Below are 27,273 nucleotides of genomic sequence, written 5' to 3' on the forward strand. Positions count from 1 at the left end.
AGAGGAGAGGAGATTAAGGACACCAGTGGTGAAGAGAGCAGATGTGTACAGTAACCGTGCACAAAGAGAAAGAAAGGTGGGGATGGGTAAGAGAGGTGAGTAGATGGGGAAAATAGCGGAGAGGAACAGAGAGGTGAGGTAAGCCATCATTTGGCTGAGGAAGTGATGACACAGCACATCCATCTCAGTGGCAGGTGCCTGCTGTTGCTCCTTTACAGAGGACACAAACTAACGAGGATAGAAGAGATCTGCACCATCATTACACTTTGATAATATCACACTGAGTCAAGATGACAGGATGCAGATAAAAATACTGCCGCTTTAGAAAAAAAGACGCTCTGAAAAACACAAGTCCATAAATAGTTCATAAGTATCCTCTCTTCGTATCATCTCTGATGATTTGCTTTCAGGGTTTAATCAATAAATTCAGTGCAGTGAGCACTAAATTTGTATTTCATGATCACAAGCACGCTGGCTGCTTTATTTATACTACCTTAGATATGAGATCTTTTCCTTTTCGCTTGTTCAATCTGCGGTTTTCTTCTCCTAAAAGCTATTCTTTAGGTTACACTGTGTCCTCAGATGCTGCTTTTGGTTATGTAACATTATGGTTAGTAAATCAGTAATCATAGCCTGCAGTCACTTGATATTTCTTTCTGAAAGCACGGCTCTGTGATAAGGTAATGTGATGGATGCGCCTTGACAAGGAGCAAACTGGTCAAATTCAACACAAAGCAAGCAAGAACTAGACATGAAAGAGCGGAACGGAGGCTTCAGTATTACTCAGCCAAATAAAAGAACATACAACAGTGTAATTATACAAAAAAAAGCCCTCAGTCGCAAACACACAATTGATACCTACTGTGGGTGGGTGTGTCATTGTGTGATCATTAATGCATCACCCAGACACACAGAAGGTTTCCAGGCAAGTTATGAAAGGTTGAACAGTAAATAACATCCTGAAAATAACAGAGGAGAAGGGGAATGAAAGGAGGAAGAGGGGGATGGTGCAATAATAATGAAAGCAATAAGAGAAGGCCCATTTTCCCAGCTGTGATCTGTGCCTCAGTCAAGACAGTCAATGTATTCCTGTGTCTGTGTGTGTGTCTGTATGTTCCCACTGAGCTTTCAAATGAGTCAAAATGACTCACTTCGTATTATCAATTACCCACTTACAGTACAGCAATCCTTTGTGTGTGTGTGTGTGTGTGTGTGTGTGTGTGTGTGTGTGTGTGTGTGTTACTTGAAGCCAGAATGAAGTCAAACATTAAAACTCACAAAAACGCACATGAGTCCCACACACTTTCACCCACTGAATACACGGTATAGCCATATTCTTTTTTCCACAACCTAGCACTGCCCTGCACAGCTAAAGCTACCGATACAGTACAAACACATTTACAAAAGGAAACTAATGCGACAATTTACGCTATGAAAATGACATCGTATGAGTTTTTAAGCTTATTCTAAAAAAACAAAACACAAAAACACAAGAAAATAAAAACGTTTTAACAGCAACTACACCGAACACAGGTGTTAAAATGAAATACTTGATAGTTCGACGGTAACGAATGACATCAGCATCTGGTCTTTTCCTGAGAAAATACAGCTGTCTTGGTTGTCAGTCGACGAACGGCACTTTCCCGATACGTCGACAGCTGGAGAAGCTCCAGGATGTGTGTAAACACACTCGCGCGCACACGCACGGACTCCCACATTACACACCCCTCTGAGCGCTGCATCATGTAAACATGTAGCAGTCTGTACACGTTGGACTACTTCACTTTTACTAATTTACATATCATTTTCTTAATTACATACAGTACAGTGTCACACAAGCCAAATCTCACACATCAGCAGACATTACATTCCTACTGTCAGTAAAAAGTGCAGTCTTTATTTCCCTAGCGATGCATACATTAACGGTAAAATACATTTACTTAAATTATGTCCTGTTTTTGTCTTGACCAGGCCTCCCTTCAAAATAACATCCGTTATTTGAATGGGAAAAGGAAGGTTCTTTCGCATAAAATCAGCACCAATCAGATATTGACATCCTGGAAAAACACAGAGATCACTACCCTCGAATAGAAAAGATGAAATAAAGTCACTTACAAGAGTTCCTTTGGCTCCCATCATTTGCACCAGGCGAGGTGGACATCCCAGCAGGATGCTTTTTGTCCTCACAGGATAACCAAAATCGGAGGAGAAGGGGGAAGGCAGACAACACAACGATAGTACACCAAAAACTCCACCGATCACGACAACACCTGCCAACCATGCATCCTCACACTGTCTCTCGGCCCGCACACATGCTCCTCGGCACAAAAAGATGCTTCAGAAAAACATTCTCATGCACACTTGTACACACTTCGGTGCTGAGCGTTGTTTTTTTTAAGAACCTGCCACTCACAAATCATGCACGTGCATGTGGGGGGATCAGCGCTGCACCAGTGTCTCGCTGTGGTGTGGAGACTGCTGAGGCTGACAGTGCAGAGAGAGAGAAGGGAGAAGAGCGAAGACGATTGGAGCATACCACTAGCTGCTGCTGAGCGAGGGAGGAGGGGGACCTGAGTAGAAAAGAGAAGGCGAAGAGGGGGTGGGAAAGAGGGTGTGTACGCAAGGAGGATAGAAAATAAAGAGCATAGACGCTTATGAGTTTGTAGGTTTGTGTGTGAAGCTGAGCAATTTTAGAAATTGTAACTCGTGAACACATTTGGCTCTGACCTTTAAACACACATGGATGCCTCTTAACCCAGTCTGCAGACTTTATATATCTGGAGGAGTAAGCTATTTTAATGAATAGGGATTATGAACACCTATTAAAGTGGATACAGAGCAAAGCTGTCAAGGTAGCTAAACAGAACCATTTCTGAAAGGTTAGGCTTGCTGCTTTTGTCATGTACCACACACACACATGAACAGCCTTACACACAAATCCCAGCATCAAAAGTGAAACACACTTGTGCCCACACTGTGCCTCCACAGCCTGAGGGGGGGACATAATAATCCTCCTCATTAGCATGATGCTGTGAAGAGCATCACAAATCCACCTAGCTCTGTCGCCTCCTCTCATGTCCTTCACTAACTCCTCCCGATTTCTTTTCTTTCATATTGCCCACCTCTTTTCCAATGCATGCTGAGCTCAAGTGATGGGACCTGCAAAGACACAGCTCTCTGATCTACAAGTGCCACTGACACAGTATTATGGATGGATGGATATATACCGGTGTATATATATATATATATATTATGTTTTTATTTATTAGAGTAACATAGGGTAGTGAGTTTGAAGAGGAGTTAAAACCTCTCTCTTTTTCTCACACACACACACACACACACACACACACACACACACACACACACACACACACACACACACTCTAAAGCTAACCTTGTCAACCTTACCCTTCATCTTCAGGATCCTTCAAAGCTCTCAGCGCCTGTAGGGCTGTTCTGCTCGAAAACAAGCTACAAACACCAGCAGCCACAATCGATAGCTTTTGGACACAGCTGCACAAATAAAGCTGCAGGCACCTCAACGGAAATATTATAAGCCCCTTAATTAGCTACGGGTGATTATAACTGCAGCAGAGAATGAGCTGTGGGAGGGGTAAAAAGTGCACCGGCTGGAATTGAGGATGGACTCTTTGAGTATGAAATCATGCAATACAAAAAGCGAGTTAAACAGATAACTGCCCCGATTCACACTCCCAACCCAAGAAATAAACATGGAAAAACGTGACTAAATATAACAGCTAATTTGTGAATAACTAATCAACAGCGCTACATACATATTTTTAATTTTTACTGCAGCGGTGTGCAGCTGTTGTTTTGACTTAGCTTTTTCATGTAGTGAAATGAGCTGCCTTGAGAGATATTTAAAACTCTTTCTTTCACCAGTGATAAAGTACAGATATTATTAATGGTTAGCCTGGTTAATAGCACTGTGGCTGGACAACATATCAATACAGAAAAAGGGGATTAAAGAAACCTTTCAAGGCTTTAGCAGGAATTTCTTATATAACTCTCAGAAGCCCAGCGACTTCTGACTGTGACAATTTCCAGGTTTGCTGTGAGCTTCTTGTCATAAATGTGAGTGAAGCTGCTACACTCCTTTCAAGACTTCCCTTTTTTACTGGTAGACCCAGATGTATGATTTTCTATCAGACACAGTAAACATAAACAGTTCCCTGACATTTGTTATGCGAGTCTTTTTTAAGATAATGTAACAATGCCGTTTACAAACAATCTTGTTTTACTATTACAACAATTTGTGGATTTCCTCTTTACACTCTAATTCAGCTGTGCTCAGAACAGCTGCTTGGTGAGCTGCCAACAGGGATGTTGCCCTCTGGTGTACAAATTATGCAACAGCAACACTCATTACATGGTCGAAGGGTGTTTCTCCTGTCTCGTCTTTACTTTCAATTCCTATTCATCCGTTGTTATAAAAACCGATACTAATACATCACCAGCCGAACAAGATGGCGGCGCACACAGACGCAGCGGCTTACTTCTTTCCACGTTCGGTGCTTTGTTTTTTTTAATATTTTTTATATGTATACGTGTGGATGTATGTGTTTTTTCCTACTGTATGTCGAGCAGAAGTTACTTACAGTCGTCAGGAACTTCTGAACAGACTCAAGGACAGCTTTGACAGCAGGGCAACAGCCTTAATCAGTGCTAACATTGATTGGCTACCTCCCTCGGGGAAGCTACCTCCAGCTTTTTGGGGGGCAATAATAATATGTGCAGTAATCATTTGATTAATCCTTTATTTATTCATTAAGTCATTTGTTTTTTGCTTGCACATTTCTTACACTTTTTTAAAAAAATCCACTTTAAAGTCTACTGTGTTTTGTTCTATTTGTACTAGGTATGACTGTGCAATTGGTGGGATCGATATATCAGTCCAGCTCTATACCCAAACCCATCTCAGGACTCTCACCTACTTACCAATGATCATCAGTCAATGGTTATGCCTTGAGAAAAGTATCAACAATATTAAAAACTGCATAAGATCGTCACCCAGCAAGAAGGAATGTGGGAGATATATGATTCATCAAACATGGGATGATACCTCAAAGCACTTTCTTGAACAGAAGCAGAAAAAGAATTTCAACAGCTATAAAAGAACAAATTAAGACTTTTCTTTTAGACGAGTCTAGACTCGACAGTTTTGAATGTGTCTGATTTCCAAGCAGAGTTACCTTTTATATTTAGTATCCAAGTGGGTTCAAATTTGGCAGTAACGTCCTATAACATATCTCACTGGTGCAATGCAGCTAAAAATAGGATCCTTGGGGCAAGCCATTGGAATATGTGTGCTCAGGCTTTACTAATATACACATTACTTTTTTAATAAACCTGTAAATCAAGTTGTTCGAATACTTCTAAAAGTATAAACATTCTTCATGTATTCATTTTGTCCCAGTTTCATTTGAGAGAGGAAAAAAAGGCTGAATTTAATGTTTAGAACGAGACAAAGCAGCTTGTGGTGTGAAAATGTGTGGGCGGGCCACAGAGAATATGAACTTCACTGCACTGTAAAATATAACTAAACCGTCCATACAGTGCAAATAGTATGAATGTTAAAATCACTACACAGCCATCTGTCTCTAAAGTAATGTGAATATACTACCACCCTGTATCAGAAGATCACACTTACATCATCAGTCAGTGGATACTTTGGGGTAAGTGTGTAAGTCTCAGTTAAAAGCCTTTTAATTCACACATTGACATTTGCAGGTAAATGTTTACGCGGCACTATTTGGGAGCATAATGAGATTCTCCTGGAGCCTGTTTACAACTCACATCGTCTAGACGCAAAAAACAAGATGAACACATATCTAAACATTACAGTAATAAATGTTATCAAACATTTTCATTTAATCCAACAGTCTTTTGCATTCATACAAAAACTCTTTGCTACTTGAACTCCTTCTCCTTCCCCATCATCTCTCTGTAAAGTCGCAGCTTGTTAAACACACTTTCCCATGTGAAACTTAACCCACCATTACTAAAGCTTAGAAACCCACAGAGGCATCAGCTGATGATGAAAACTAAGTGCACTCAGAGAAATGACATGAGAATGAAAGAAAAGACACACATACAAAAAATAATAATAATAATAATAAAAAATACAGTTGCCTTGGAAACTGACATTCTGCCTACCAGTTTTATGTAATCTGTGTAGAGAAATGCCAAATTCTCCAGGCCATCCATAAACTTTTCAACTCTTTTGTCCAGAAGCCCAGCGAAAACTGGGAAAAGAGCAGCGCTGCTCTTTTTGCCATATTACTGTTAACATAATTAACGGGGGAGTTGGCCTAACCTGCTTCATCTTCCCTAAATGCTAATATCTTAGCAAGCATAGAAAATCTGTGTTTTTATAGGATTCATACACACTCTTTCATTCCAGTCTAAATTCATCTTTATTCCTTGTTTACGCCCGCCCGTCATCTTTGCAAAGAAGCTGAAGTTACCGCGAGTTCTTTGAAATGGTCCTAAATTTTTGATCGCAGCTCCCTGCCTGAGTGGAGGCGTGGGTTTGACCCTGTTTGCCCGATATGTAGCTGTGCCACAAATTTCACAATTAAATGATGAGCAAGTGTTTATTTTATTAATGTAGCTGAGGTAACTATCAGTTCAGTGACACTTTGAAAATCCCCTTTTTGGTTTGAGTGTCTCTGACAGGCTCGGATATTTTAAGCTCTTTGGCACTGATGCTGTGTCAGGATCTTGAAACAGGACAGGAAAACTTCCAACAGACTATATCATAAATAGATAGTCCCAAAGAAACACCACTTCAATAAGTAGCCTAAATTAGCCATTTTTTGCAATTTACATATCCTTATTTGTCAACAGTTGAGAGGAGAGAATCAAACTACATATCCCAGTAAATTAACATCATTTTAACTGCTTTAAGTGTTGATTTGTGACTTACACGTAGCTTTTGCAGTATTAATAAATGTCGGAGAGTTCCCTAGCACTCCTGCTACTCCATATCCCAGAGGTTGGATGTGGTGCAAGAGCAAAAGACACTGACACTGTTCACTTACAGTGGGTGCAGTGTTGCTGACATTGTAACAAGCTAACAAAAGAGAAGCTGAAAGAGTTTCAGGAGGACTTTTGCGCTTTGCCACAATGAGAAAAGAAGCTCGATGTGGTTCAGTCGCCTGGTGACCCCCCAAGGTGCTTCCTTTTCAGAGTGTTCTTGACTAAACTGGAAGAGATCCTGGAGCACAGCCGGAGGGATTACACCTCCCAGCTGGCATGTGAACGCCAGAAGGAGCAGGGGGACGTCAATGTGGGAAAGTACATCTAGACTGCTCAGCTTGATTCATTACTGCCATGACCATAACTTGGATATGTGACTTGAAATCGGATGGATAGGTTAATACAATTCTTGCAGGTTGGCACTAACAATTGATTTATGAGTGCAACAAATACAGTTTACCAACACAGCAGTCTAAAATATATGGTCCCTATTGCAGGCTTCTGGGCACATTATTTTTCATCAGACATATGATCAGGCAGGGGCAATCTGTGATATGCAAGTCAGATTAAATACATTTCCCATTAAGCTGCCTTGTGCCATACTTGTTGAGTGCTATTAAGCAGATTAAATAGGTAATGCAAAAGTTACTGCCAAAGATGTGAAGAAGAACACAGGTCAGACACATTTCAGAGAAAACTCATTTAAATTGATCGAGCATAAATCTGTCATGTGAAAAAGGAAGCACACCCTGTGTTAATTCTAAGGTTTTATGTATCAGGACATAAAAACAATAATTTAATTTTTAGCAGGTCTTAAAATTAGCCGAGTACAACCTCAAAAATATGACATCATGTTATTTATTTAAGAAAGACTGAGCCAAAATACAGAAGCAGCATGGGGAAAACTAAGCACACCTTTACTGCTTCCTTATGAATGAATAGTTTAAGCTTCTAATAAAATGCATTTGATAACTGATCATCAACAGGTGTGAGCACCTCTATAAAAGCGAATGTGTGGCAGACATCAGCAATGAAGCCCATCAATCTGTGAAGGACCATGACATCATTCTACAGTGAGAATAACTCCAGGAGTGGACCTTGTGATAAATTCACAACAAGGTCAGCATGTATTGCTCACAGAAAGTGCAAAGAAACCCAAGAATTACATCTCAGACTCTACGGGCTTTTAAACAGTATAATTAGAAAAAGACTGAAAAAGTAAGGCTAGCTTGGAAGGGTTGCAAGAGAAAGCTTCTTTTCTGGAACAGAAGTGCTTTGGAGAGATGAGTTCAAAAGGCCATAATGCATCACATCATGTTTGATGAAAACCAAACCAAGCAGCCACCTCATAACAACTATCAATCAGTGGTGGAGGTGTGATGTGTGGTGTGATTTGGGCTTGTTTCGCAGCCATATGACCGGGGCATCTTGCAGTCATTTAGTCCAAAATGAACTCCTCTGTATACCAAAGCATTCTAGAGTCGAATATGACATCATCTGTGTTAGAGCTAAAGATGGGGCAAAAAGATCAGAAGATGAGAAAAGGACAGCTGCAAATCTATAACAGAAAATAGGGTGATGCATCAACCCAGCCAAAATTCACACCTCAGCTTCATTGAAATGTCATGTGGATTAAAACGGTTCTCTGCATATTCACTTTTTACGCAGATCAAAATTAGCTCGGCACATTAGCGGCTCACAGGCACATAATTCTGACAAAACTAATAACAGAATATGAAAAATGATATTGCCATCCATCCTAATATGTTAGGACATAATGAGTAAACATTCACTCACGGATAAAAATCACACCCAGGTGTTTGTCAAAGCAATCCTGTTTACATGTCCTTTATAACATATTTTCCCTAATATTTTCCAGCAGTTCATTAATTTTTGTTTTTTTAGCAGCTCTCCACGTGGGCGGTGTAGTACCGACCTGTAAAATGGGTCATAATTAGAGGAGGAATGCATCATACATTTTTTTTTTGCCAGCAACTACAGGCTTGTACCATCTACATGTGCTGAAAAATACAGCTAATAATGTGCTAAGATGCTCCAAATAGTAACAATATAACCTATTACCAATGCAGTGCAAGGGATAATTGCCCGCAGGCTTGTTGTTGAAGTGGACACCACGTCAAGACCACATGCTATGTTTTTTTCCACCCAATTCAATGGAAAAATAAGCATGATAAAAGTAGAATAATATTAAACATACTGAAACAGCAATTTGTATCATTTCATATACAATCTGCCACTTTTCTCAAAGCAGACAAGAAGAGGAAGTAGACTGCCACAGTATCAGTAATATTCTAGGCTATTTTACACTGGCTGAACTGCTTTTACACACGTGAAACATATAAAATTTAATTGAATATAAATATTTTCACTTGACTGTCTTAGACTGAAAGCCCTGATTTCTACTCTCCCAGCAAACTACAAAAAATCATTAAAGAGTTACTATCTGTCATTTGGCCCACTCTGATTTGAATGGTTGCTTATTTGTTCCCCATGAGGAGATAGCAGCAATGGCACAATCAATGTGTCTGACAACTATGACCGAGAATCAAACAATCAATAATTCCCAATCAGTTGGGCAACAAGGATGACCGATGACCTCCAAATCCTCATTACCATCCTATGGACCTTCTCAGAACCCGAGCGTCCAGGACTAAGGGCACAATCGTAAATTTACAACTACATAAAGTCCTAATTTTCCCCTGGCTAATGCTAGAGTCACCATAGGGAAAACAGCACTTGTCCTCTTTGTTGTGCCAAGATGGTGATAAAACAGCAATAATAAACAGCAGCACAGACCGAATCAGATTGATTGCAACATCTGTTTCATTTACAAATTAGATGGCAATTGCAAAACGTTATCCATGTGTCTGAGAGTGCCTGCAGTCAGTTTGAGTCAGACCGCAACGGTTTTGGGGACAGCTTGCGTCCCATCAGGCGACCTGCGATCAGATCGAAAGTGTTCGCACAGAGCATGGTGGTGTTTCAGTCTAAATCTCAGGGCAACCAGCTGATCACTGCAACTACTTGCAATCTGTCACCAAAAGTGATCAAATTCAGTGCCATCGCCAGGCAACTGCTGATCTTTTCTAGTTACAAGGAGGCTGCCGTCCTATTTTTAGTCCAGTGTGACTGAAATGAAATGTCTCATCCATTAGAAACAGAGTTTGGATGCATGATGCCTGGACATCCCCTACACCAGGGCCACCCTGAAGGGAGAAACAGGGTAACCTCAACTATCTAGGACAGTCATGGTGGGAAAAACAATCGTGGGTATTTTACAAGGCGTTGAGCCCCTAGGAAAGCACTTTATGGCTGGCTATAGAGTGTATGTTGTCACATGCTGATGCATCTCGCACCAACCTATAGGAATAGCAGGCTGTTAGAGAAGACCCTTCAGGAGATTTCCCATGTCTCTTAAAATGATGAAAACCTCTCCTTAGGACAAAAGGACAAGAAGTTGGAGAATAATTAAGAAAATGCTTTAGATATATCTATCACAGTGAAAGTCACATTATTATTAAACTATATGACACTATGGAAAAGCCAAATACACCTAGTACAAATAGCATCTGCACTAGAGTTGGATCTGTCACAAAAGAGGCTATTTGCCGTTGGCTAACAACATGAGGCCTCAGGGTAGTGGAAGCCTATCACCAAAATCTGACATGCTGAACCTTTCTGTGAGATTGTGCTGACGGGTGCAAAGATGCACGCCTTTCCATTTATGTTTAAGAAAGAATTCACTATGAAAAAAAATCACAACAGCAAATAGTTTTTATTTCTTTGTTTTTATTATTGCCACTTAAGCTCGCTCAGCTACTGCGGCTTGCTCCCAGCCGCTGTGTCTTGGCTGTTAAACCTGGCCTGCGTGTCCAAGGTTGAATGGTGCATTTACAAAAGAATGGCAATTCTGACTTGACTCAAAGCCTCCTCTTTGCAAAGGGCACCCAATCAGAAGAAAGCTGGAGCTAAAGTAGTTTGGTTCAGGTACTGGATGAACTGAGAGGCTGCACAAAGTCTGAATATAAGAAAAGTAATGACTGTTTTTGAACTGTGAATCTCATGAAACTATGCTATGACATTGCCCACAGCAAAGAATGGAGTTATGTCAACGACTCGATAGCTGCTACAGAAGCCAGTGGGTGCTTTCTTGAGAACAGTTGAGCTTCTGTCAGCATCTTCTGCTGCAACTCTTGAGTCAACACGTTTCACATCCTGGTGGTGTTTGAGGAACTAGAGGCTCAAATGAGCATTTTGCACAGCACCTGTAACTGTTTCTGCCAATCCCCATGCCCACAGCTGACAGACTGTGTACAAACAGAGGAAGTCATGTGGCCCTTTAACCTTTTCATCTAAAATGTCCATGATACCTCCACAACCCGTGACAATAGATGCAGGCATACAAAAGACAAAAAAACAAACAAACAAACCCAACAACCCCAAACCCACTTTGAACAAAAAACGCAGCGTTGTCTTATTCTTATGTAACCACGCTGTCTCACTAAATCTACTTTCTTATTTAGAGCAATGGCCCACAGGATGCAAATGTTGGGAAAGCACATTTGTGAGCACATTTATACACACGCAAATGTTCAGACACAAAATGACTCATAGGCACACTTTTCAAAGTTGTCACAGGCACAGTGAGTGTCTCTGGATTTTACCCATGGGGCCATCTGTTCTTGCATTAGTCAATTCGAGGAGACACATACTCAGGAATCATTAAGGATGCAATATGGCTCCCATGTTAATCACCAGCCTTCGTCATTTCCATTGAAAATTAGCCACTGGGCGACAGGGACGTGGGGACGGTTCGTTATTCACAATCTGTTCAAGAAAAACATGTTTTATTGGCCATTTTCAGAACAGGCAGAGAAAACTGCAAAGACTATGATACGAGGGAGCTTTTACAGGTTTTGCAGGAGAAATTATAATTAATTCTCTCTTCTAATGCACAGTATTCCTAAAGGTCCTAATATTACATGTTTTCTGTTAGGGATTTGGAGAGTACCTGCCGATAAAAATCAGCATTAATCAGTATTAAAGGTTGAATGCTTGTTATTTTAGGTAACACTTTTAAAGATGTGAACACATTTTTATTTGATGTCTCACATTTTATGCACTCGATGTTGTCTAAAAGCTGGGAAGGTGACCTGCAGCTCATTCTGTTATATATAAGCCTTGTATATGGTATATAGAAGCTCAGGTTGAGCAGATTGGAGACCAAGTTGAAGAGGCAAGGCTGAGATGGTTTGGGCACGTGTAGATGAGGGATAGTGGCTATACTGGACAAAAGACGCTGAATGTAGAGGCAGGAGTGAAGTAGTGATGGAGGGGGTGCATGGTGTGACAGAGGAGGATGCTTGAGGTAGGGTGAGACAGAGGGAGATGAGCCACTGTGGCGACGTTAAAGAAGAAGACGACGGCTCGTGTTTTTAAAACACAGAGATTTGCAATCTTCTGATCCTGCTGCGTAACACAGCCGCCACAAGCAATGACCTGACCTGTGTCACTACCCTTGTTAGCACTTTGAATTTTCCTCATTTCATGCCACAGGGAGCCTTCTTGATCCTGACCTTTTCCAAAAGCTGACCTTTTATTACAGACTTTGGCCCTCATGTTGCATCCCTTTGAAACTAGTTTCTCCCCTTAAGACTTTTCTGTTTTGGTGAGAATAATGTTATAAGACATAGTACTGCTACCACTGGGCTAATAATGTAAATATCTGAAGTACTACAGTGATTAGAGGCAACGATATATCATATATCAAGAAAACAGCCTTGTTTGGCATGCTTAAAAAGGTGACTTTGAAAACTGAGCTCAACTAAGCCTCACTCCCTTATCTAAAAGTGATTTATGTAATGCATATCAACAACACAGAGTGCTCTTATCTATAGTCTGCCCCAAATTTACTTAAAACATGCACAAAGAAATGCGACTCTGTAATGTGAGAGAACGATAATAGCTCATGATGTACGAGCTGTGTTTCAGTCTGTTCTTCATTCAATCTGCTGATAAAACCTGAATAAACAAACAAATCAACGCAAACATCTAAATGCAAACACTGCCGCGTGGCATCGTGGAGTTTAATCCAAAATAAGCCGTTTTAGCTGCAGGACCCTAATGATGAGTTAACTCTGGCAGAGATGAAGATGCACAGGGAAAAATAATGTTTCTTAAAATAACATCATTGGGCAAAGGATGTTGAAGGAGTTAAGGAGGAAGCCCATAGACGAGGTTCATGCATGTTGTGAAGAAGGCCGTGAAGAGGGTTGATGTGACAGAGGAGGATGGCAGATATGAGATGGAGGCAGTGGGACGGCTGTGGCGACCCATAAAGCGAACAGCAAAAAGAAGATGACAGTGTAATTATTTATATATTTATGCATGCTATATTACATTATTGTAATATAGAAAGATAATAAATAGTAGTTATAGTTATAATAATAATAAAATTATGACATGCCCTGAATATTTGCTGAAAATGCACACAGAAAAAAAAAAAATGTCTCAAAAGCATCAGTGAATCAAAAACTCGACTTAAACATTGTACTTGAATTCTTATGTCAATGTTTCAGGCCGATCAAAAGTGCTAGTTTGTTCTGGGATAAATAAACGAGTGACCCTGACGCGGTGAGAACAGAATATCACTTGACAGAAAACGCCAACAGCAAGAGAGACCTTTGTGCGAAGACGAGGCCTGAATACAAAATAGAGCAGATGATTGGCTTTCCCTGCTGCTGTCCCGAAACACGGCATTGTCATTCAGCCAGTGGCTCCGTCAAAGAAGATTAGATAATGACTGGCGTTCTGGCCCAGAGCAACTTTTCTGTGTTGTGGATACACAGCTGTTCCTCTTTTACCAATATTTTTACATCCATTCAGTGTTTAGTCCAGCTACGCTATTCAGAGCTACGCAGTGCATGTGTGCATGGCTGGAATAACAGAGCACATATCTACGGGGAAGTTTAGATTCTCTCCTGACAAGATTCACTCTTATCTAACTACTTCACACGTAGCGTAGCTGAGGAGGTCCATTTAATCTGAAGCACATAGTTTGTTAGAAAATTGAATTTGAAGCTCAGATCCAATCATCAGAATATCCTATTATTGTGCATAGATACCAACTCGCCATATGGTCAGTACTATGGAGACGGTGCATGATTTAATCAGCTGTGGGTACAGTATGCTTTAACTTATGAACTGGAACCATGTTTTTCTTGATTTCAAATTCAGAGCAATGTTTGTATATGAGACACTCAGCAGCAGATCTGGCGTCAGTCACATGCTGCTCATTAATACATTCACCACGTGGAGGAGGCTCAGATATAGGAACTATCAGCTATGCTGGTCACACTACAGAAAACAGTAGTTGGAGACCACAGCACGGAAATAATTTTGTAGATGTATTTTGACATATACAGTTCAAAATATTTGCAATTTCCCTCTCCCTCAAACTCAGGGACCAGGTCTTTGACTGCTCCCAGTCAGCTGCTGTGTTAAAAGGGACTTTGATGCATCAAGATGATAATAAAAGAACATTAAGACAGAGTCAGTCTATCAGTCAGCTATTAGTTTGTCACTGAATGGGTGCAAGTTGGCAATTATGTAGAAATCGTTGAAGATTAACTGTGATAAATTGTTGAAAATTGCAAATTTCTTGGCATCTGCGTACACAGAAATTCACATAACTACTTAGATTCAGAGCTTTGAAAGAAAAATTCAGAAATTCCACCATGAATAGTTCAGTATTTACTGACAAGTTGCGCTCATTGGTTCAGACTGACACAGATTGACTTTAACTTTTTGGCAATCTGTCTCTGTTTCTACTTCTGAGCAACCAGTTGGTCACAGCAACTACTGAAAATCTTAAGCAACCACAGATTGTTTTTCCTCAGTTGTAAGTAGGTTAGCATCCGATTTTTGCTCTAGAGCGAGTGAACCATCAGACGCCTCATGGAAGATGATCTTCTGTAGTTCCCTTAATTTGCAAGCTCCATAAAAAGCCCAGCAAATCTCTGTCATATTGTTAAAAAAAACCCAAATATTAAATCTAACTGTTTAAACTTCTTAAATCGTTTAATGAGGATAACAGGATGAATGCAGATGGCAAAAGGAGCAGAACGAAAGAAAAAAAAATGCCAGATGCATGGAGCCAGGTCTTTAGATTAACATCTTCGGCTTATTGAGGCATTATATCCACAGGCAGCATATTCTTCCACTCACTCAGCCTATTGCTGTCGAGAGCTTATACGGAAGTCAGCTCTTTCCTGTTACCATCCCCACATACTGTGCTCATGCGAGGCTATATTGAGATTCATTCAGTCAAATGGGATAAAGTCAGCATTCAAAGCAGACGAGATTATGAAAAGGATTTTGTGCGTGTGTGCACGTGTGCATGTGTGTGTGTATTTCATGCTCTGATATTTGGAAACAATGAGCTGTTCAGCACAACGAGTGTGTAATATGACAAAGCAAAAAAACAACATTGGGAAAAAAAGAAGTGAGGGGGGAAAAAAATAGTCCCGCAGGCTTTCCGCGCACGCAGACTCCATCTTTTCTTCATTCACTGAGAGTATGTCAGTGTGTTCCACCGAGACTGCCCTGCCACAATCAAAAGCCCAGCATGACTGATCCCCAGGGTATTGCACACAGTGCACTGCACACACAGACACACACACACACACACACACAACCACACAACCACGGGTGGCATGATTCTTTTAAATCTTTACTGTGATGTACGGATCAGAAAGGGTTATGGTAATACTTTTCTCTCTGCCCAATCATTTAAATATTTCCCCCCATTCATTTTTAGCAGTGCCATTAGACATGCTCCATCTATACATAGGGAGATTTTGACAAATGCAGCTTCAGCTGGGGACGAGAGCTAATTCAAACCATAATTTACCCGACACTCGTGAAATATGTTCTAATCCAACATTTTTACTGGCATAATGCAATATCAGTGCTGCCCCAAATGACAGAAAATCACAGTCTTGCAGCAACGCCACTTGGCTATACTTCTATATTTTAATTTTGTGTAATATCCTCTGATATCAAGCTGGAGACTTTACTCATTTTCTTAATAAAGATATTAAATTTCCCTATCTTCATTAAACTAAATAAATAATATTTAGACTGTAATTCTGTCTGAACTCAAAATGCTTAAGGAAGCTCCACACAATGTTTCAGCTTTAGATCACATTAGGACTGCACTTAATTTAGAAAGGAATTCATTTGATGGATTTCAGCTTTAACTGCAGATAAGTGGTATAAAAACAAACCACTTATGTGAACTTTCTTTGTTCCTAAGTTCCCTCGGCTTTAATCTTTAGACCCCACCAGCTGTAATCTGGTCTGCCTGGTTCACTTCACAATGTGAGTGAGGCCCACAGTGCACTGAGAAAAGAAACTGTTTGGGTGAAGAATTTAAATAGATCAACATCTCCATCTAGTGGTTTGATTTTGCAGGTTTTTTGTTTGGGTTTATTTTTTTAAAGCAGCACAGATCCAGTGACAAATTAATCCAGTAACAATATTACTCTTTTCAGGCACGGGGTTCATCAGCTGGTCATGCTGGTCTTTAGTGGAGGAGCTTCATCAATAACCTGTCTCTTTGTTTCTAGCAGCCTGGGCCAAAACTAATATTTTTTTTCTAATTTCCTTACATGAATCTCCAAAAAACAGTTTGACAGATATAAAATAATATTATTCCACCACCAGTGAGATTCGCAAACAGCTATTAGCTTAAAAACTTGGCATATCTCAGCATGGTGTGCAGTATGTCTTGGGGCGGAAAAAAACAGACAAGTGGAGGACAAAAGAAGAAGTGTCAGGCCATCAGCAGATGATCAGTATCTGAAAGGCTTTTCCTTAAGAAACAAGGAAGCAAATCCAGCAAAGACCTGAAACGGGGCCTGAGAGACGTAACTGGACCTTCAGCTGATCCATCTACTGTTCACTGAAGCCTCATCTGGTGGAAGGGTGGCTGTCAAGAAGCCATTTTTAAACAAGGGAAAATATAAAGAGGAGAATCAACACTTTTGCACAGTAATGTACTTCAGTGTGGCTTTGAAGGTGTCTCTTCTGCAGAAGTGAAGTTTCTCTCAGTCTGAAACCTCACAGTCTTTCCTGTTAAGGGTTCCAGTGATCATCTTCTCTGAGACTACAATTTGAGATATAGTCAAGTCATTCACTGGTGTCTCTGGAATTGTTCTGAGGTCTTTACTCACGTCTGTCACCACTTTCCACTTTCCAGAGACTTTGAAATCTTTTACTTCCAACCTCTGCCAGGCTTGTTCTGTACTGTGTGGCTCTCTTTGAATGTCTTGATGAAACCTCTCACTCCAGTTCTTGACACTCAGAAACAGTCAATCTCCTGCTTTGTGATCACTAACGATTCGTTTTCTCAAGTCTAAACTGACTTTTTCTTTTTGGCACGATGCAAATTAAAAGGTAACCCTCAGTTTTAACTTGATTTTATAAGATTACAAAGTTAAAGCACATCAATTGTGCCAAGGCCCAATAAAAAAAAACGTCTGTTTTTCATGAGTCGTTTTTGTTTGTTGTGAAATAATTCTGTCATTGTGTGCAAATAGAAGTCATTTATGCTTTCTAAAGAAAGTCTGTTAAGAAATGCCATTTTGAAAATCCCTTGCTATGTTATAAAAGCACTTTTTGACAAAAACAAATCAATAAATCATAGGAGGCTAATAATTTTGTCCTCATCTGTAATTCCATTAATTACCTTTAGATGTAGTTAAATGTAAAAAAAAAAATAAAATAAAATTACAGCACATGTAGCAGTGATGTAATATTAAATCAACTCCACTAATCAGCTACTGTACCTTACTCCATATTTCTCACACCACCTTTGAGAATTCACCTATTCCCTGTTGAGGGCAGTATAGATTAGGTAATGTTTGTCTCTTCAGTGACACCAACAGCAAAGCTACTCTTTCATCTCCGTCACTTTCTTTTACACTGCAGCATATTTTCAGAGTAATCACAGCTCTTTTGTGTCAGCTGTTAAAATACAACAACTGGTTTGCTGTGGCAAAATTTTGATATTTTTGACATTTAAAATATTGATTAAATCCAGCCTTTTTTTATAGACGCCTAACTTAACTGACTCAGATTAACTTCACAGTGGTTATCTACCAGGCTTTGTCATTTCGTTAAACAGAAAGTGAGCTCACCTGCAGCATCCAAGTCCAGAAAAATACTTCTCTCTACAGGTCATGCATTTTTAAAGATGGGAAGTTTTTAAACAATAGAGTTTCCTCACTTTAACGGTCACTCCCTGGCTAAAAGTTGAGTTCACTCTGACTTTCTCATTTATATAATTAAACATTTACCAGTGACATGTTGGTTTAGCCGTGAAAATAAAAACACGAGCAAGTTTGCTCGAGCGAGCTGACAGTTCATGTAGCTAAATAAAGCGTAAACTGACCCTCTCCATCGCTGAGAGAAGAGTAAAAAATTACAGCACATCTGAAATGCATACAAGTGCTTGTCTGTTTCACTGACCTAGAAATATCCTCCCGACTCAGTGAACTCAGATCTAAAGTGAAGCTTACTCCATATGTGTCAGAAGGGACTTGTGTTTGCTGTTCATTCTGGGTAATATGGGGCGGTTGTGCGTACTCAACTGCATTACTCAGCTTTTGAAAACACTTCCAGTTACAGATGCCAGTCATGCAGACTGGGGCAGCTAGTTTATACTGTATACTGAGCAAGAAGTGGCATGATGAGTCGCTGCCTTAAATTGTCTCAGAGCCATTTTTAATGGTAGAAATGAATAAGTAATAAAGATACTTTTCAGAAGAAAAAGTTTAATTACCAGGAAATCAGCATTTATTTATAAAATCTGATCATTTCTCACAAAACACTACTTGGTGCGACCAGCTCAGGCTTCACAGGACCATAGAAAATGATTTACAGAACTGCATGGAGCTGGAAGTTGTACAAGAATTTCTACCTGACAAGATCTGGCTGATCATCCATCCACAATAAGATAAATTATCCACGAAAGGGAGGAAAACCAGACGACTGAAACATTCTTCAGGAGTAGTCACCCTGTAAATATCACAACAAGACCACAACATGCAATCCTGAAAGAAATCAACACAACTTTCATCAATGATATGTCAGGGACGACTGTGTGGCAGGCAAAGGAGGACCCAAACGCAGGACTCCAAAAACACAAATGTAAAAATCAATAGCAGCTTTCTAAGGATGACAAAATAACTCAGGCTAGGCAGAAACTAGGAACATGCCAAAGAGCAGAAAGAAACTGAGAACTTGAATACACACCAGGTAATTAGGGAGATGGGAAACACTGTGTGAGACAGCTACAACAAAATCGAGGGAAGTTAAAGTCAATACAAAGCACACAAGACACAAAACTATCAAAATAAAACAGGAACAAACACACTTACATAGCGAGACTCAGAGTAACACATGCAAACTTGGCACTGGGACAGAAGATAAACAAACATGGAGACAAGATAGAGGGAACAGGGAGCGAGCACGCAAGCTAATTAAATATTACATAACCAAGAAGATGAACTAGACTATAAACAGCAAGTATAATAAATGTCGAAGGAAGCAATGAGTTTGTGACACGCATGTTAATTTTTCCTCTATAGGGACAAACAAAGCACCCCAGTCTAATAATAATTTAAATGTATCCTTGCTGGTTATGCAGTCAGTCTTCACAACATCTCAAGGACACACAACCGTTGATTTCTAGTCGACTGGAAAACTCAAAGTTATGTGTGAATGCAAATAACTGAAGGCATTCACCCACATGTTGTTTGGCATTCAGCTCACTGTGACAAATTATGCAAGATTTTAAATTACGTGTTGTAAAAGTTTGATGTGAATACAAACATAAAAATGACCGGTTGCTTTGGATGGTCTGCTGCTGCCGCCACCACCACCCGCTTACCATTGTTGAGATGCTAATTTATGTATTTGATGTCAAAGTTGAGCAAACAAGGAAACTTTGCAAATCTGCGATCACTGCCGCCGAATTTCTCCATGCTGGGTAGAAATGGTGTTCATAAAACGCTATGTCAGTATTCAAACTGGTGCCGAGCTGCAGGTTAAAGAAAAAAATAGTTTTTACAGAATATTAAATGACAAGATAATGTTGTCATTAAATGAACTACAGGATAGGCCGACATATTAAGATGTTTCTGCAGTAGTAGTAACATTTAGGGACAGGCTGACTGTTCTAGTAACTCTAAGATGGATCACTTTCTAGACTGTGGGGAAGCATGAGATAAATGCTTCACCGTGCAGATGTAGTATCATGCATACAGTGCAAGATTTTCTATCTAATCAGACTGACAAGAAAATGCAATTATAGTATGCGGACACCATACTGTATATTCAGCAGCTTATAAAACTATAGCTGCTGTTGAATTCTGTCCTGTGGTGTCTCACAGATCACTAATCTTTTCTCAGGATGTCAGGGAAGACTAATAAAAACATTTCACCGGTCAGAAATATCTGGAGTTTGCATTAAAATGACTTCCTTTGTGCTTTAATTGCCAACGAATTAGCAAAGCCTCACACTTTCATTTGTAGCTGTGTTCTGCCAAAACAATAGTGGGCCGTGAGGGAGATGTGCTTTGGGACTTTAACACAATGTGAAAAGATTGATATATGGCCTTATGCTTTGTTGAGGTCCACACTCTATGCCACATCCCCTTATGGGCACCATTGTTGGCAGCTGTCACAGTCATCAGGCAGTGTGCCAGTTTGGACCTGAGCCTGCCCGACACGTCACACAGGCACAGTCCCATCTCCCAAACACGAAGTGATTGAGTTGTGGCATATATACAGCACAGCCTGGATACATCTGCTGGGACACATATGGAATACCCATCCATCTTCTTAACCACTTATATGTGTAACAAATTGCATCAGTACTCATTAATACTCATTATTCAAAGGTTTTAAAGACATTTTACTGGCGTGCACAGGGCCTACACTACAGGGAATGCACTGCCGCTATTGCCCCTTTCTAATTCCTGCTCCATTTCTCCTTGATGCTCATCCAGTCATGAATATTTCTCCCCCTCTGTCACTCTCCCCCTCTGTTTCAATGCCCTAAGGCAAGGAGATGTAGAAAGCACTGAATAAGCTTTAATGTGTATCCAGACACAGCTTGTCAGCTTTGAACTGTACTTGTCTGACCATCTTTTCAATGCCTTTCCACCAGCGCTAGAGAACTCTTATCCTAAATTGATTCTGTGCACCGGAGATCTATGAAAAATGCTGTACAGAACAAAGCGTGGACTGACAGAAGAATTCAGAAGCACTAAGGGCATGTGAAAAGAGGCTAGAGAAGCAGAGAAGGGTGATATATTAAATGGGTGAGATATGACAGTGATGTCTTGTTTAGCTGCGGGGCAAAGGTTCACATCATAGGTTTTCCCATGTGTCATTGCACCTCAACCAGTCTTAAGGCGGTGTTGATGCTGATGCGTCTCCATCTTCTGAGTTTGTTGTGGAAAAGGAAGCAACGACTTGCCCTGGTGCGACTGAAAGCGCTCAGGTTTAATCGAGATATCGCCTAATGTGATCTGACAAGGTCTTTGGGCAACACACTGACCTGTTACCTGCTCAAACACTCGACCAGCAGTGTTGGCTAAATTGTTAAAAATGTAACCTTGATATTTGAACTTTTCAATCTCTATAATATTATGAATGACTACATACAGGGTGGACAGGGTGGTGTCGTTTTTATAGTCCCTGTATTTGCTTGATAAACAGTAGCAGTAATGATTCGTAACAGTTAGTGATAAACAGTATCAGGTAATAATTGATTGATGTGTTCAGCATTCGATCATGTGTTTCTCTGGATTTCTGTTCATTGTCTAGAGAAGGACTGGGACGACACCGCAGTAAAATACCTGCAGAATAAAAAGCACCCCTTGCTCTCTTAAGGTAAAACTGCTGACTGGTGAGCTGCATGGATTATAGAACATAATTAGTTAGATATTAACTTACTTCAGGCAGTATTGCAGCTGTTGCTTACTGAATGCCGGAGTAGAATTAAAATATTTAGTTACACCTTGCTCATACTAGACCCACTCGTTTCTTCAAAATGTCCTTAATTCTTTGTTGTACAGAATCAACAAAGTGCTGAAAGCATTCGTCTGAGATTTTGTTCCATGTTGACATGATAGCATCACACAGTAGCTGCGGATTTGTTGGCTGCTTATCCCGATCCCCCACATCCTAAAGGTGCTCTGGTGGATTGAGATATGGTGACTATGGAGGCCATTTGAGTACAATGAACTCACTCTCATGTTCAAGAAACCAGTTTGAGATGATTTGAGTTTTGCGACGTGGTGTGTTATCCTGCTGGAAACACAACATTGAAGCAGATGGATACACTGTGGGAATGGACATTTGTTGGGAACAATGCTCAGGTAGGCTGTGGTGTTTAAACAATGCTCAGCTGGCACTGAGGGATTTTAAGTCACCCTTACATCAGCAGGGCCTGAATCACTGACACAAAGCAGGATGGATCCATGTTTTCATGCTGACCGAAGCATCAGAATGTTACAGCAAAAGTCGAGACTCATAAGAGCAGGGAACATGTCTTTTGTTGTCCAGTTTTGGTTAACTCATGAGAATTGTAGCCTCAGTTTCCTGTTCTTGGCTAACAGGAGCGGCACCCGTAGCCCATCTGCTTCAATGTTCAGGTATGTTGTATGTCCAGAGATGCTCTTGTCCATACCTTGGTAGTAATGAGTGGTTACTTGAGTTACTTAGTTAAGCGACTGTTGCCTTCCTACCGGCTTCTCTTCACCAGAGGATTGCTGCTCACTGGATATTTTGTCTTTTTGGACTACTCTCTATAAAACCCGGAAATGGTTGTTTGTGAAAATCCCAGCAAACTAGCCCATCTGGCACAAACCTCCACGTTCAAATTCTCTTAAATCCCCTTCCTTCTCCATTCTGGTGCTCGATTTGAACTTCACAAGCTCGTCTTGACCATGTCAACATGGCAGCAACTCAGTGCATTTAGGCACGTGATTGATATTTGCATTAACAAGCAGTTAAACATTTATACCTAGCAAAGATATCTGTGAGTCTACATGATAATTACAGTAAATTACATACCCTATGTTTCTTAATTGCTGTAATGAGTCCCAGGTCTTATGCAAATTTTAAAGGAGCCGGAATGGAGATGCATGTAAACCCATTACTCATTAACATGACTTTTAGCAAGCTCTAACACTTAGCAGTGACTTTGTCTTCACCCTAGATGTTGTTACTCAATACGGTGATGACATGAAAGTTACCAGTGTTTCACTGATAGCGTGTCATCTGTCCAAGTTAAGTGCACATGAACTATAAGTGCGTGCTGGACTGTCTATCAGTTTCCAAGCACACTGGCTATATGAGCCACCGTTTTGTACTGTTACATTTGAACAAAAACACCGAGATATGGACGAGCACATTGGAGCAGGTACAGCACAGGAAAAAATGAGCTGTCACACAGGCGTGACAACACTGTGGGGTAAAGAAGCAATTAACAAGGAAAATGATTAGTGTGATTGAAGCAGGAGAGAGGCAGAGGGAACGGGCACGTCAGAGATAGGAGGAGGAATACTTCTGACAATGACTTTGTGACACAGACTTTGCATGCACTGATTTCCCCCAGAGCCTTCGGGCCTACACCATAGCTGCCTTCAGAGATAAACCACTGCACTATCACATAGAGATTCACTTTCTTATAAGTTCTGTATAATATTTTTTTGACGTCAGCATTCCTAATGCGAGCCTTACCTCACGTACTCATTTCAATAAATCTTTGTAGTTCACAGAGTTCATCCTTACCATCTGTAATACTAATTTTATGCTTTCGAAAAGTTGCAGCCAAGACTGTACAAAAGTAAGTATGGAAAAAACATGCAATATGGATTGATTTAGTTCCCACCCGTATTTCTCAGCCTTGCACTATGCTGCGAAGATGACAGTATCCAAGCTGGTATGGTGACAGCCCATTTATTCTGGGTGCACATAGCTATTTTTCAGATAGTGAATGTACAGAACATTTTCCATATATGCCACGGTGAGGGAAGGGAACATATCCTAATACACTGTATCAGCAAGAAAGTGATTGTGCTGAATGTGTGTGTGTGTGTGTGTGTGTGTGTGTGTGTGTGTGTGTAACCTAATGCTACTAAGAGGAGTGATGTAACTAAAAATGGGAGATATCAAGTTTACATATTTGGACACATTATTAATTTCAAATTAAGCGATCATGATCATAAATAAATTTGGGATGTTAGGCTTTGATTTAGTGATAATTTTTTTTTTTTTTTTAATTGTCACTGATTATCACTTCATCACCATGTTTTGTTTTTCTTTTGGCAATAAGACTTATAAGACTCACCAACTTAAAATAATTTTTGCTAAAAGGTCAGTGAGCCCTTCTGATGTGTTCATATCCACCCATGATCCTGATGCACCAATAAATATTAGAAGATGTGAGTGTGGTATTCAGTACCTGCCACTGAAGCGTTTCATCCACTCAGTCCACGCAGACTTTGACCTTCATTCCACACCTCAGTCCTCAGGACCTGATGTGTTTTGGCAGCTCTTAAGGGGCTTTTTGACAAACTGTATAAAGCATGCTGACTGATATCAGAAGGTTAACACTGAAGAAATTTATATTAAAAGTTATTGTCAAGGTCCCTCTGTCCTCCTGGGTGGCCCTGCCGCCCTTGCTCTCTCTCTGGCTCGTTGTTTATCTGTCTCTGATGTGGTTCGTTGGCGCATCCTGTCTTCGCCTTTATCAGACACACCTGACAGCAGATCTTCAATTGGCTCACCTGTGATTAATCACTCAGGTTTCTCCACGTGTTCTTAAGGCTGTGGAAATCCTTCAGTCGTGCCAGTTTGTTGCACGATCTCTGGTGATGTATCATCAGGCCACCATTTGTCCATTGTGCACATTTCTGTGACTGAAGCTGCTGTCCCTCCTCCTACAGCACATCTTATTCTGTGGACTAAACTTTGGGTCATCTCTGAAGATCTGCCTGCTCAGTCACTGGAACATCCCTAGCTACAAGTTTTCCTGTGTGTTCTTTGAATTATAAACTTGTGAAATTATCTTCTGGTATCCAGCGCTTAGCTCTCGTTCTCTGCTGCCTGTGACAGTTATTAAGTGTATTTCTGTTCAGCCAGTAAAGCTGAATTAGAGGAACACAAAAGCCAAAAAAGCTTTAAAAAAAAAAAAAAAGGGGGGTTGTTGAATTTTGAATCCTTTTCCTACACACATCTTCAACAAAGCAGTAGACAACGAATGTAGTAGCTCTTTTCAAATAGAAAAATAGACTGACAGTTCTGCTTATTCTGTCTGCTGCAGTTTTTTTTCCTATGTAATGTCCTCTGGGGCTTCTTCACAAAAGGCCTCCAAGCACCAGGACATGTGGATAAACTGAACTGAATTATGGTGTAGCCCAACAGGAAAGACAAAAAATAATAATAATTTCAGAACTTTATGATGTCACAGTGAAGTTGACCTTTCACCTTTTGTCATTAATTCATCATTTTAGATACTTTGAGAACCTTTGGAATCGGTTGCTTTATAATTCTCAAGTCGTGTCCAAAAATAGTGTTTTGTAACATCAGTGAGAGCTCAACTTTTAACGACCTAAATCTAACCAGGTCATTCTCGAGTCCAAGTAAACATCTGCATCAAATGTGAAGAAATCCTTCCCACCGTACGCAGCTACAAACCAGCTTTCCTGGTCCTGTCTCTGCCTGCGTTTGCCACGTTCTTGAAGATGACAACCCGTGAAATGAGACAGATCAAGTCTGCCAGGTTATTTGGTCCCATCTGGTCTCGCTCCTCTTTTCACTTGAGGACATCCACATGTTCCATCACTGCAGCCCTGCTGTGCCATTTGATCCATGATGAGAAAGAACGCACATTACACTGAGTCTGACAAAAAATAATATCCACTCACTCCTGTACAATTTCTACCTGATAGCCATGTTTCTTCTTACATAAATAGGTAAGAAAATGTGTTTTAATACTAGTAGACAATAATTATTGCATAAAGTGGTGCTAAGAAGAAATTCTGATGCATATTTGAGTAAGAATTTGTTCTATGTGGATCCATGCTTATATTTATACTAAATATAAGGATACATGGATCCAATAAATTACAACATTTCATTAAAGGTACGGTTTGTGTGACGGTAAGACAGTGTAGTGAGCTAAACATGGCTGACACAACTTATTGCGTGGGTTACTATTGCAGCAATTTTTTACTTGATTAAATCCGGCTGTGCAACATTCCTGTGCTATTCTGTCTAAGTCAATTAAATCCAACATGAAAACAAGGTACTTATGAATTATACAAACTTCTTTAATAATGAGAATAACAGCACTTTAATATTATCTTTGGCAGCACAGTGGTGTGGTGATTGGAAATGCCGCTTCACAGCAAGAGGCGTTCAAATCCACCGGCCGCCGTAAGCTTTTCAACGTGCATATTTTACCCCTGCCTGCATGGGTTCCCTTCAGGTACTCAAACTACCTCCCACAGCCCAAACACATGCATGCATGTTGGGTTAACTGATGATAATGGCTGGCTGTAGTTGTCCATGTCAATAGATATCTGTCACTCTGTGTTGGCCCAAAGTGTATCCAGCTTCTCACCCTATGACTGCTGGGACAGGCTCCAGCCTGAGTTTAATGGATAGCGCTGATAGAAGGTCCAGTATACAGTAAAATACACATTTAAAGGTTCACTAATCCTTGGCAAAATACAGTGTATCTCTTTTAATATGTGAAATATTGCAATGCAACCATGCATGATTTTTTTTAACCAGTGGAAACCTGAAAAAGAAACTAAAGATATCCCTCAATGTAACTTCTGTTGAGCTACAAACCAGAATCAGTTAACATATCACTTAAACAACAAAAAGGAAAACATTTCCTGAGGTGATGTTCTGACCTTTGAAATAAATAGATCATTTGTTTAGCTCTTCTGTGGCACTATAACTGTTAAGAATACTGCGAGTATTTCCCATTAATAGCCAGAGTCATGAAATATTCCATTAGTATACTCAATATATTTACATATGCAGCTTGCCATGAAGTGGGAGATACTTTTGCTTAAACATAGACTACAACCAGTAAGTGAGCTAATTCAGTTTAAACAGCCTAGCTTGAAAGAGTCAGTGAAAAAGAGCTTAGCTCCA

The 27,273-nt window shown here is 40.2% G+C and overlaps 1 protein-coding gene across 5 annotated transcripts in view; it reads right to left on the reverse strand.

Annotated features, from left to right (window-relative positions):
* The window catches only part of dtnbp1b (dystrobrevin binding protein 1b), a 66,023-nt gene that overhangs the window by 25,250 nt on the left and 13,500 nt on the right, over nt 1–27,273 (reverse strand). The window contains exon 1 of one of the 5 annotated variants that reach the window (XM_005917509.3): nt 2,116–2,540. The exons of 1 other annotated variant lie outside the window; for it this stretch is intronic. In XM_005917509.3, coding sequence (XP_005917571.1) covers nt 2,116–2,281 — 166 coding nt within the window. In that variant the 5' untranslated portion in view covers nt 2,282–2,540. Of the gene's footprint in view, nt 1–862; nt 1,194–1,550; nt 2,052–2,115; nt 2,541–27,273 lie in introns of those variants that run through there. 3 more of the 5 variants (XM_005917510.3, XM_042218914.1, XM_042218915.1) reach the window with 3 other exon arrangements.

This window comes from Haplochromis burtoni, unplaced genomic scaffold, assembly GCF_018398535.1.
Source record: "Haplochromis burtoni strain Fernald_Lab_line unplaced genomic scaffold, NCSU_Asbu1 Contig_25, whole genome shotgun sequence".
Taxonomy (NCBI): domain Eukaryota; kingdom Metazoa; phylum Chordata; class Actinopteri; order Cichliformes; family Cichlidae; genus Haplochromis; species Haplochromis burtoni.